Source organism: Embiotoca jacksoni, unplaced genomic scaffold, assembly GCF_022577435.1.
Source record: "Embiotoca jacksoni isolate LCO1_2020_lvr unplaced genomic scaffold, fEmbJac1.0.p SCAF_29, whole genome shotgun sequence".
In the NCBI taxonomy this organism is placed as follows: Eukaryota; Metazoa; Chordata; class Actinopteri; family Embiotocidae; genus Embiotoca; species Embiotoca jacksoni.
In genome coordinates, this window is record NW_027185380.1 from 879,322 (window position 1) to 892,076 (window position 12,755).

General features: G+C 41.4%; 1 protein-coding gene across 3 annotated transcripts in view; it reads left to right on the plus strand.

Moving 5' to 3' along the window:
• The first annotated feature begins 235 nt into the window (after window positions 1–235).
• Window positions 236–12,755, plus strand: part of ryr3 (ryanodine receptor 3) — a 150,446-nt gene continuing 137,926 nt past the window's right edge. For all 3 annotated transcript variants that reach the window (XM_069161764.1, XM_069161765.1, XM_069161766.1), the window contains exon 1: window positions 236–350. In XM_069161764.1, coding sequence (XP_069017865.1) covers window positions 303–350 — 48 coding nt within the window. In that variant the 5' untranslated portion in view covers window positions 236–302. The remainder of the gene's footprint in view (window positions 351–12,755) is intronic.

Below are 12,755 nucleotides of genomic sequence, written 5' to 3' on the forward strand. Positions count from 1 at the left end.
GCCAGCGGCATCACCGGGAGTCTCGTCCCCTGACGCCCCGGCTCTGTCCGCCCGCTGGTCCGCACTGCTGTTGCTGCTGCTGGCGTCAGGGAAGGAAGGAGGGGGGAGGGAGGGGGTAGGAGGAGAGGGGAGGGGAGGCGTAGAAAGGGTGGACGGGGGAGGGGGGGGGGGGGGGCTCGGCCGGGCTGCCCTATATGGTTGTGGATGAGCACTATGCTAATATCGGCTTGAGAGGCACAGCATCGCGTTTCTGCCGGCAGTCAGTGGTGGCTTCCAGAGTCTGAGCAGGCTCCTTCACAGCCATGGCTGAGGGTGGAGAAGGGGAAGATGAGATCCAGTTCTTGAGAACTGTAAGTAAAGAGAATTTCCTTCGGCTCGGCCATAGCGGGCGCTTCAGTTTCGCCAATTAACTCGTTCATGTGCAGCCGGATCGCCCGTCCAAGTTGAATCATTGTGGAAGTTTCTGTTTTAAAAAAAAAAAAAAAAAGCATTGTCAGTAGTTAATTGTGCTTTTGCGCCTGTACGGTTGATGACTGTGGAAGTTGCCGCAGGTTGCACGCTGCACCCCGCGGCCACGGCGCACCTGTCGACAGGACTCTAGATGTGGGGAATCTCAATGACTCCCGTCTGCAGGTGCAAGGGCAAAAATGTCTGAACGCTATCTTGACATTTCATCCAACATACACCCCTCTCTCATTTGACCCCTTCATCGCTGTCTGATCTGTCTCTTTCTCTGAGGAAAGCCTCGTGCGTAAACATGTATTTTATTTATTTATTTATTTTTTAACCCAATCATCCACTGCTGCTTTTTTTTTTTCTTCTTCTGCTTTTCATGGGTGTATTTTTCTCCCCGGGGAGAAGAATACTTTCACTAAATTGTTGCTCACCCGCAAGCCACACTCTGCCATTACTATTTTAGTTTGTTTGACGCAGGTTGCTTACGGGGTCCCTGCTCTGGGTGGTTGTGCAAAGCAGCTATCCTTGTAAATGATATGACAGCTTGTATGTTGGTGTGGTGGGAATATATCTCTCATGGTGGCCTCCCTCATGAAACTTTGTGGTGTTTCATGAAGAGCAGTAAGACTCTGGCTACATGTAGAGCAGGGATGGCTACCTGGTTTATATCACCTACTTCTTGATAGGACTTTTATTTTTGTCCTTAGAAAACATGTGTGGATTTTGTTGATTTCAAATTGTGAATGTGTACCTTTGGTTTGACTTGTTGATTTAATTGGCATAGATTTCTCGTGATATTAAAAGCCTAAAACTATTTCTTGGACCTTAATCAGAACAGATTTATATAAACACAACTTTTGTCAATAGTTTGATTTCCTGGAATTTGTTGGTATGTCAATGGTGCTGTCGAAATGAGAAATTTAGTGCGATTTATTAAAGATTACTTTTACTTATTAACATAACAATACTGTTGTGATTTAGAAATGCGGATTTACTGTGCAATATTTAGTTTATTATTTCTTGGAACTTGCATGAGTTGTGTAAATCATCCCAGTTAACATCAAGTCTGCAATATTTTTCATCAAAGTTGTAGAGCTGTTATGAATTATTCAACATTTTAAGCTCATTAAGACAATAAAATATTTACAAAAACTGTCAACAAACACCTGTTAACTGTGAAAGACTACATAACTCAAGCAACTTTCACGCATGTGCCAATAGAGTTAAAAGGAAACCAATGGCTGCCTGGAACTGTAAATAAATACCCTGGAAATAACAGCAGGAGTACTCGCATCAGATTAGTATCACACTTCCATAATGTCAGAGGGCTTATTGGAGACTAAGTGGTCAAAATTGTTGCAGCAGTAGCCAATATATTCTGACTTTTAGTCACAATAGTATTATAGAGTCACACCCTATAAATTCCTACAAGCAGTGATGTTACTTGGTCGAATCTCTTATTAGACCCACATCTTTCAAACTCCCCACAGCCAAACATGACGTCCTCCAGAGGTTTAGATTATTCAGATGTTTTCAGAGGCTCTAATGCTTTTCTCATAACCTTTATTTTGTAGAATTTGGGTAAAGTTTTAAAGGAACTTAAACGTGCCAACACAGCATGATCTTTTAAGTGTCACCCTCTTCCCATTGACGCCCGTTCATAGCTCAGAGATGTTGAAACATGCGTTTATTGTTAATCCTCCGCTGAAGGCCAGGCTGGTTGTCAGGGGCAGGCGGCACCCTGCGTCTCGCAGCTCCTACTATTTGTGATGCCAGTGATATGCTGACCCATGTGCCTCTCAGATTCTACTGTCACTGTGGCATCCTGGTTATCTGATGACAACAGCGGTTTGGAGAGGGGGGCTTCCCCCTGAGGCTCACCGAGCCTTGTTATCAAACCTCTGTGGTGAGAGAAACGTGCCCTCGCAGGAAGCCCTGAAATAAGAGCGCTAATTGAAACACACTGCGTTACAAAGTGTTGAACATATAGGAATAAGCCTGTGTACAAGTGGTGTGGCTTATTGTGGAGCCAGAAGTCAACATTGCTTAATTGGTTTTGTCAGCAACTGCAGATATGGTGCTGCCTTTGTTTGGGTTTTAGAAGGAAGATAGTTCAGCATAAATTGTGGTGGAGTTTGCGTCTGAAAATTGAAGAGGAAGAATTCGACATGGTCAAAAGTGCAAAGTATCCGGCTACTGGATTTAATCCTGCCAGGTGGTGATAGAGGTCCGGACATTGTGGTTCAGTTCCAGCGTGGACGCTCTTCGCTGTTGATGTGTAACGTTGGCAAAGCTGGCAGCGACGAGTGCTTCTCTGTCAAAGGTGAAGACAGCAGTCCCTTCTGTGACTTTATATTCCCACACTAAAGCTCGCTCTTTTGTCTGACACGGGACAATAGCTTGCACATTAATGAATGGCTAAAAAAAAAAACACCTCACAATACATCGAAGGTATGTGATTAGGAAAGAGTTCTCTTGGACAGCTCATTTAATTTGGAATAAAGCTGACAGTAATGATGTGGTGTAGTCGGTTCCTGGAGCTTGTTTGGTGTCACACTCCAGTGCTCATGAACAAAGAGCAACAAAATAGTATTTATTGTGGTGCCAAGCTGCTGAAAATGATCAGCGTTGAGATTTGGCTTGTACTTCGCAAGGAAGCTGGAGATGCAAACAACATTGTTTTGGCTTTAATTTTGTATTTTCTTCCTACTGGGAGCTGCGTTATAAGAACACTGGGTGGTAATTGAAGTGCCATCAGAAAATAATGTGCAGTCACCTGATTTATTTGCTGTATTGGTACTCATTAATTGTGCAACTATGTTAAACAGTGCCGTTACAAAAAAAAAAAAAAAAGCAGAAATATAAACTTCCTGCTTTAATTATGTAATTCTGGAGTGCATTGTGATTCACAAGTTGTTTTTTTTTGTCCAGACTGTCAAATCATAGCAACTGCACCAAGGCATGCTAGTGTCTCTCAAACTTTGTATTTCTGCACATGTTGCAGTAGCATGCATTGGGCATGTGATTTTTTTAACCATAAAAAAACCCAATAATCCACCGAAAAAGAAACAGAATAGATTAAAGGGCGTGTTTATCTGTTGTAAGATGAGCAGCAAATGTTCGCTTGTCCGGCTTATTAACGGCCTACTCGCACTATTAACCGAGCATTGCTTCCCAGGCTGAATGTTAGCATATCATCTGCTGAGTATATCAGTCTGTTGGGTTCCAGCGTACGTTTAAAAAAAGCCTCTTTACAACCAGCACGTCTACTGTATCTCAAAGGATTTGTGCTATCAGATTTTGGGCTAATGTTAATGGCTCTGCCTTCTGGAGTGTTGATTCAATAGTGATACCAGAGATGGTGTTAATAAACCAAACACACCCAGACAAACATTTCAAGTAAAAACATAGGCTTCTGTTTTAAAATGAGACGTAGTTTAGGATGAAATAAAAGTCTGAGCTGATATTTTTCTACCCAAGAAAAAAGGCTGTTTCTTTATTAAATGGATCAACAGGTGATTTGGTGAAGTTTTGCTTTGGACATGCATCTTTATCCTCCCATCTTTTACCACAATCGTGCATATAGTCATCAGAGTGCGCTCTACATACAGTGGGTACGGAAAGTATTCAGACCCCTTTAAATTTTTCACTCTTTGTTTCATTGCAGCCATTTGCTAAAATCAAAAAAGTTCATTTTATTTCTCATTAATGTACACTCAGCACCCCATCTTGACAGAAAAAAACAGAAATGTAGAAATTTGTGCAAATTTATTAAAAAAGAAAAACTGAAATATCACATGGTCATAAGTATTCAGACCCTTTGCTGTGACACTCATATTTAACTCACATGCTGTCCATTTCTTCTGATCCTCCTTGAGATGGTTCTACTCCTTCATTGGAGTCCAGCTGTGTTTAATTAAACTGATTGGACTTGATTAGGAAAGGCACACACCTGTCTATATGAGACCTTACAGCTCACAGTGCATGTCAGAGCAAATGAGAATCATGAGGTCGAAGGAACTGTCCAAGGAGCTCAGAGACAGAATTGTGGCAAGGCACAGATCTGGCCAAGGTTACAAAATAATTTCTGCAGCACTCAAGGTTCCTAAGAGCACAGTGGCCTCCATAATCCTTAAATGGAAGAAGTTTGGGACGACCAGAACTCTTCCTAGACCTGGCCGTCCAGCCAAACTGAGCAATCGTAGGAGAAGAGCCTTGGTGAGAGAGGTAAAGAAGAACCCAAAGATCACTGTGGCTGAGCTCCAGAGATGCAGTAGGGAGAGGGGAGAAAGTTCCACAAAGTCAACTATCACTGCAGCCCTCCACCAGTCGGGGCTTTATGGCAGAGTGGCCCGACGGAAGCCTCTCCTCAGTGCAAGGCATATGAAAGCCCGCATAGAGTTTGCCAAAAAACACATGAAGGACTCCCAGACTATGGGAAATAAGATTCTCTGGTCTGATGAGACCAAGATTGAACTTTTTGGCGTTAATTCTAAGCGGTATGTGTGGAGAAAACCAGGCACTGCTCATCACCTGCCCAATACAATCCCAACAGTGAAACATGGTGGTGGCAGCATCATGCTATGGGGGTGTTTTTCAGCTGCAGGGACAGGACGACTGGTTGCAATTGAAGGAAAGATGAATGCGGCCAAGTACAGAGATATCCTGGAAGAAAACCTCTTCCAGAGTGCTCTGGACCTCAGACTGGGCCGAAGGTTCACCTTCCAACAAGACAATGACCCGAAGCACACAGCTAAAATAACAAAGGAGTGGCTTCGGAACAACTCTGTGACCATTCTTGACTGGCCCAGCCAGAGCCCTGACCTAAACCCAATTGAGCATCTCCGGAGAGACCTGAAAATGGCTGTCCACCAACGTTCACCATCCAACCTGACGGAACTGGAGAGGATCTGCAAGGAAGAATGGCAGAGGATCCCCAAATCCAGGTGTGAAAAGCTTGTTGCATCATTCCCAAGAAGACTCATGGCTGTACTCACTCAAAAGGGTGCTTCTACTCAATACTGAGCAAAGGGTCTGAATACTTATGACCATGTGATTTTTCAGTTTTTCTTTTTTAATAAATTTGCACAAATTTCTACATTTCTGTTTTTTTCTGTCAAGATGGGGTGCTGAGTGTACATTAATGAGAAATAAAATGAACTTTTTTGATTTTAGCAAATGGCTGCAATGAAACAAAGAGTGAAAAATTTAAAGGGGTCTGAATACTTTCCGTACCCACTGTAAGTTCAACCACTTCATGGAGCTACTGTTAGATTAATTAGCCTGAGACAGTTGTCATTGGTTAGAAATGAGCCTGCTGTTGTTTACATGTGTCTGAAATCAATGATCCATTGTTTTTTGTTTTTTTTAAATTAACCATGAATTTTGACAGGTACATTTTCCGCCATTACGGTCGTAAACCGCACGTGTCAAATGAAAACGGAAAGCCTGACAGGTGTATCTACTGTTTTTAGTCGGCTGCAGTCAATCCAAGCTTTTATTTTCGAGATATTGTATTTGTACCCGACAACAGAATTTTTTTTGTTTTTGTAATCTTTTGTTGTACTGTACAGGTGAGCTGCTGTTGCACTTTTTTTTTTCTTTTTTTTTTAAAAACAAGGTGATCGAGTCTAGCAGCTCCTCAGGGCTTATTTGGAGTTTATGTTGTTCTGGAAGCCCTCTGCATACCAAGGCGAGGACTCGGGGGGTTTAAATTTAGCCTTTTTAAAGATGATGCTTCCACAGCACATACAGCTCTGCTCCCCTGGCACCAAACCGCAGCACGGACAGGCAGTGCTTCAGCCGGGGCAGCACAAGACCAGCGACACTTTAACACCATTTTTATAGGGATAAAGTAGCATTTAGAAATCAAATGCTTAAAACCACACGGTAATATACAGCATGCGCTGAAGCTTAATTTGTCAAAGTAATGGGCAGTGTCACCAGGGTTTCAGATGGGGTGCAGTTTGGTAGATTTTAAAACAGAGGTGTGAACCTTGAATACGTTTTGATGAGTTTATTACTCCTGCTTTCAAAGGTGGCATTTTTTTTTTTTTTTTTTTTTTTCATCAAATGTCCATTTTGTCCCGCGTCTAAATAGCGAGAGAAGATTTAAGTTACTGCTAGCTGCGCATTTTTAGGGATGATGAAATTAATAGCTGGCTATTATTATTACATACAGTGCCACTAAAATGTATTCCTACAACTTTAGATGTTTTGACGTCATATTGTTTTACAGCATTGAATCAAAGTAGATTTAATGGGGAATTTGTGCTACTGTAGACTAGAAAAAGATTCTTTAATATCAAAGTAAAAGCAGCTTTTTGCAAATTCAGTGAAAGTTAACAGGAGTAAAAGCAAATTTCCCTCAGTCAAACCTAACCTATTTACACCAGCTGAACACACAAGAAATGTAATGTCATTTTGAGGGATTATTTCCGAGAGGTGGTTTGCATTTGTTTCTGCAGGTCTCAAGTGATTGACAGTAAACAGACAGTAATGAAATTCAACACCGAATGGAAACTGGAAACTGATCCGAACTAAAATGGAGGATAACAAACCCAAACATTTTGGTTTAGCTTTTCATCCTGGCAGTATATGACTCGTCCTCTGAAAGCTGTTAAACAGTTTTACATCAGCAGATGTAAGTTATAGTATAGTTGAATAAACCTAACACACAATCCGGAGTATTGGGAAGTAGGAGCTATAAACTCCTGTTTCCTCTTGAGTCACTGGATCACGAGTCCAGGACGCAGCCTTCACTGTATCGCGCTAGTCGCTGCTAGATATGGAGCGTTGTTTTGACGGCCGCAGGTGAACCTCCCTCGGCTTGATAAGAATTGAATGGGAAGGATTTCCTCTGTATTGATTGACCGGGCTGTGATGGCAGAGCAACAGTTTAGCTCCCTGGCAACTGCCGGCTCTCTCCAGTCATCATCGCTGAAGGACGACGAGGCCGCTGCCGTCAACGTCGTTTACACAACCTTGACGTCACAGTGGCAGGACCCCAACGCCACTAAATCTCCTGCATGCTTTTTAATTTGTACATTTAGAAGTGAGGGGTTTGACTGAGGTGGCCCTGTTTGGTTGAATGATAGATTAATTTAAGAATACAAGGTGATCTAAGCTCATTTGGTGGTGCATTCATTAGCATACAAATGTCGACATTATTCATTGCTCTTGTGTTTGGTAAGGAGAGGGAAGCCTTATCTTTGCGTTACTCCGTCTTCAGCTGTGAAACTGGTGTTGAACAGCTTATGTAAGACCCGTAAAACATGAAGTAGGAAGGACAAGGCTCTCGTCAGAGCGAGGCCTTTAGGGCAGCCGTCACCTGCAGACCTGCAGTTCATTCCCAAAATGCTGCATATCAGCATGAAGGAACTCCTTAATTATAAAACGGTGTACTATCTGTCTGTAAATTTCAAGGTATCTCGTATGGTTTTGTATTTCCTGCTTCAACTATTATTTTTTCCTTGACCGTAGCTGTGGCCCTTTTCTGCTGTCTCACAAATCATAAAAATGCAACTGATTTAATTTGCAAACACGACACAATCACAATCAATACCTACGTTTAAATTGTTGGCTCTGAATGCACTTACACCGCAATATAATTTCACACTGCATGCATTAAGTTTTATTTCCTAGCCAATAACACAAATACATGTAACTCATGTTTTGCACATATTGATTAGTTTCAGCGGGAAAGATTGTGCAGTAAGTTGCTGTGGAGGTCCAGGCAGAGTTAGAAAATCCCAGCAGCAGCAGCAGCGTGAGTGGACTCTCAACCCAAATAATTACCTTCATTACTCAACAGAAGACAGAAAAAGGTGTAGCCGGCGAGCTTCCTAGCATTTTAAGTGTCCCCGAGGTCACTCGGTTCGTTTTCATTTAAGACCAGCACGGTTCAGTTTAACGTCGGGTCTTTGTCCATAATGGTTTCTCCTTTCGAAACCAGTTAGCATAATTTGTAGCCTTTACGAATCCACCTTTAAGGCAACTGACAACTTTAGTTTTTCTGTCAGCTTCTTATTTGCTGGCAGTAATGAGTTCCGACATAAAGCGACTATTCTATGCTGAGGTTTGAACAGTTCCGGTTGTTTTGCAGGAGACATTTTTGTACTTTCTTGTTTGTGTTTTTCTTGTTGGTCTGCAGTGGGCGGGGCTTTATGTGATGTCACTTTAGTGCACCAATCAGATCTAAGAACGTTTTAGTTTTACACAATAAATAAATTCTACCTAAATTTATTTCTTAATAATGTTTGAGTTTCTTATTTTGTCATGAAAATGAAAACAATTAAAGTCAACAATGTTTGGCCAATTAAAGGTGCTGTATTTTTTACATTCAGATTTCCATTTCTTATTTGACGCTTAAGCGGGTCTTTGAGCTATATAAATACTGTGAAAGTGTCAAAATGTTCAGTCCACAGAGAAATGCAATGCTTCTGTAAGTTTGTGATGTCACAAACTCACACTAATACACACTCCGTTGCGGAGATAGAAAACTACAAGAGCAAAGAAAACCTGTTATTGGTCTGGGCATGTGTCACTCAGAAAAGATTCAGCCAATCAAAAGGGTCATTGGTATCAATGCACCTTAAAGACATAGAAACCACCGACATCATCGTCTTTTTAAGTTCATATGGCAAACTTGATAGCAAACAGTTATTCACACATCCTGCAGTTGCAGATAAACGTTATCCCTCATATGGAGTCATGTTTCGGTCTATCTGGTGAATTTAAGTGAATTATTCACTGTCCTTTTGGTTCTGTTTTTGGGCTCTTCCTCTTTTTTTTTAAATTTTTATTGAAATAGCAGCGTGGTGAAGCCAAAAGTGACATTATGAGAGCAAACAGCTAAACAATGAGCTTTAAGTCACCTCAGAGCCAAGCAGAGCTGCAGATTCAGGTGACATCACCACATACGACTCCTCTCAAAATGACAAATAGTTTGCTCGTAGTCATTTGACACATTGTTATTATGACATGTTTTATTAGGGGCTTGAAATGTACAGCATGCATATAAGCATTTTTTTTTCCAAAGACGCGTTGTTTTATCGTCCCTGAAAAACTCCCTGATGCAGACTGGTGCTAAGTGCCTTGCTCAAAGGCACCTTGCAGTAATAATGAAGGAGAAACAAGCACTTTTTCATTATTATCGCAAATAAATAATCAATTGTTTGAATTGCTGATCCCATTTTAATTATTTTCTGTCATGATGGGATTTAAGGATTTTTCACTGAGAAACATGATTATTTATTTTTTTTGGTCATTTTCCTAATAAATCACTCATCTTCAGTTTTTCCAGTAAGACAGGCCGTTCTATTTGCCGTGTGCATCCGGCCGTGGCAGCTGCAGTCTCGAGATGACATCTTGTTGCTGGATGGATCTGGAAACCATTTCCAGCCCTTGTTTGGAGGGAGGTTTACCTTGTCACCGGCCGCCTCTGATGTATTGCAGAACACTTAAAGGCTCATGCAATTTATCTCGTGTCACGTTTTCTATTGACCCGCAGTGATTCAGTCTGTCTCGGGAGGGAACACTCGACCTCCGTGAAAATCTATTGAAACGGGATCAGATTGCGGTCTTCTGAGGCTTTTGTATCACGAGAGCTCAAATCTTTTTGAGTTTGCATCAAATCTGACACACAAAGCACCGCCGGCATTGAAGGGTGAAGCGGCTGTTGGCCCGGGTCGGGAGCTGAGAACTTCAGAGTGAGAAAAGAAGACTTGAAGTCAGCTTCAGGTAAACGTCTTTACTTCACCCGACCTCCGCACTTCTCTTCTCAGACGCAACCACACAGATCCCTCACCACCCCGTCGCACCCCGCTACATCTCGCCTGTGTCTGCTCTGTCTCATCAGACAGGATGATGGATTTTAGAGACGCTCCTGCTTCATCCCTCAACCACAGGAGCCCTCCGCACACATTTCTCTGCACTTCTGCTGAGGTGGACACTTCGGCCCTGCATGCATGGGGTCGAGGGGGCTCTATTATTTGAAGCTACTCTAAAGCAACACGCATTCAAAACTAAGCCAAGAAAAATCCAGTTTGTTATGAGAACACCATATAAATCTTGGAGTCTGTGATCCATGGCGGTGCACCGTGGGGCAAAACTCGCCCGACTGCAGAATTTAATTTAATTTTTTTTTTTTTTTAATATAGAGCTCAGATGTGTGGTGCATTATTCATTTTGACCAATGACGTTACATCAGATATATACACACACACACACACACACACACACACACACACTAGTATATACACGCATACACGCATAATATACGCTCATATGTCTGAACATGAAACATGACAGTTGCTGCATAATATTAAATGCATCCTTGGTGACAAAACTGCGTGTAGCTCCTGAAGTCTTAAGAGATTATTTAGTCTTTGAAGATTTTATTTAGTTTTAAATCACCAATATATCTTTGATTCTCTGAGGCTGGCTGTGTGACAGCTTTGATCATCTGCAGAGAGTTCAAAACCACCTTCGTGATCCATTTTTGGAGGGTCAAGATATTTCCGAAAACTCTTAATGCAGTAATTATAGACGAGAACAAGGCAAAAATAACTGGATAAACATGATGTGAGTCCTTAATTATTTTCTACAAAGTCCAACTCATTAATAATGTTTTCATAGAAAATCTGAAGACAAAATCTGAGGGCATAACTTTTGTCAACTACTTGCCCTGTGCTTCCAGTTTATGTCGTGTAATAAAGTTTTCCAATTCTAATCTTCTTTCACGGGACGCACATCTGTTGTCTGTCCCTCGTGTACAGACAGAGATGGGAAAGAAGAAAACTGCCATGTTTTCTGCTCCAGCTACTTCAAATAGTTCTTAGAAGAAAACTGAATTAAAGACTGAATTCAAAGCTGTAAACTCTGTAAAAGATTCTGTTCCTGATTGTTTTTAGCTCATTTTACCTTTCTTAATACTGATAACTTTCTCTGTTCTTTGGGCCTTTATACAATACTGTCCTTCTTTTATTTCTCGGCCTGGTGTTGTATTGCTATTCCTGAAACCTCCTGCCATGCTGGCCAAGAATCTTTGAAAAAAAAAGAAAAAAGGTTGCTGTCTGTACCTGTAATTAACGTTAAAACAAAACCTGCAGAGTTGACAGATGTCTTTTTTAATGGGCAAGTAAAAGTGAAACCAGTACTTAAATCAAACCCAGCTGAGTTCAGGACCTGCCACAACTTATCAAGAGGAGTGAATTTAGAGGAGCTCTCCAGCAGGAGTCCCCGATCAGACCACAAAGGGTGACCGGACAATGACAAGAGGGCAGCAGCAGGAAGTGACAACAAGAGCAAAGCGCTGAAGTTATGGAGAGGGTGACAGCAAAGTCTGAAACCTGAAAAGTCTCTTTTGTGTTGAGGGAAAAAAACAAACCACATTATACATTGCTTTTGTTAATATGAAAAGTTACTAAATACATAACTCGCACCGATTGCTTCGAATCCTGACATTTCCGGCCGAGGCAGCAGATTCTGCACTGTAGCTTCATTTTGTTTGTGCGCTGAAGCTGAATGCGTTTTGTGAATAAAGAGACGTGGATCAACATCTAAATCTAATTAATCATGACATCACATTTATCAGTTATGACAGGAAGCGGTCTAGCTTTTGTTGTTGACTCGGTGTAACTGCTACCGCGGCTGAAACCCAGACTATGATGAATTATTATTGCACAGGGCAGCAATGTGGAAGTTTAAACTTTAGAAATGAAAGGACAAAATCTCTGTCTCCTACTTTTACCACCTCTTCATTTCTCGGTTTCATTTTTCTCTGATCTGAGTGCAATCTAGCGGCAAATTTAATCTTGATGAATAACTTCTGGTAACATGTTTTAATGACAGAATTCAAATATGGCCAGCGTCCCCGTCATTAATCTTGATAAAACTAATCTTGCATTTTATAAACTCGCCATATATGTCATATGTAAAATGTTAACCTGAGAGTTAACTGTAACTGAGACAGAGATGTAGTGGAGTAAAAGTCCAACATTCCCCTCTGAAGTAAACCAAGTAGCATAAATAGAAATACTCATGTAAATTGTACACAAATATGGTTCTTGAGTAAATAAGTTACTTCTCACCATTTTTTTTTTAACGTTGCAGACTTTTGCAGAAAGATATGGGGCCATTGATTCAGAGTTTTCCTGTCAGCAGATGATGTGGATCAGTGTTCATCAAAGTTTAATGCGTGTTTGGGAGCCAAGGTGGGAACTATTCTAACAGCTCGGTAGATCTGAAGAGTCTTTTGTGTTTTATTCTGGGAGCTGGGAGTTGCTGGACCGTTAAGG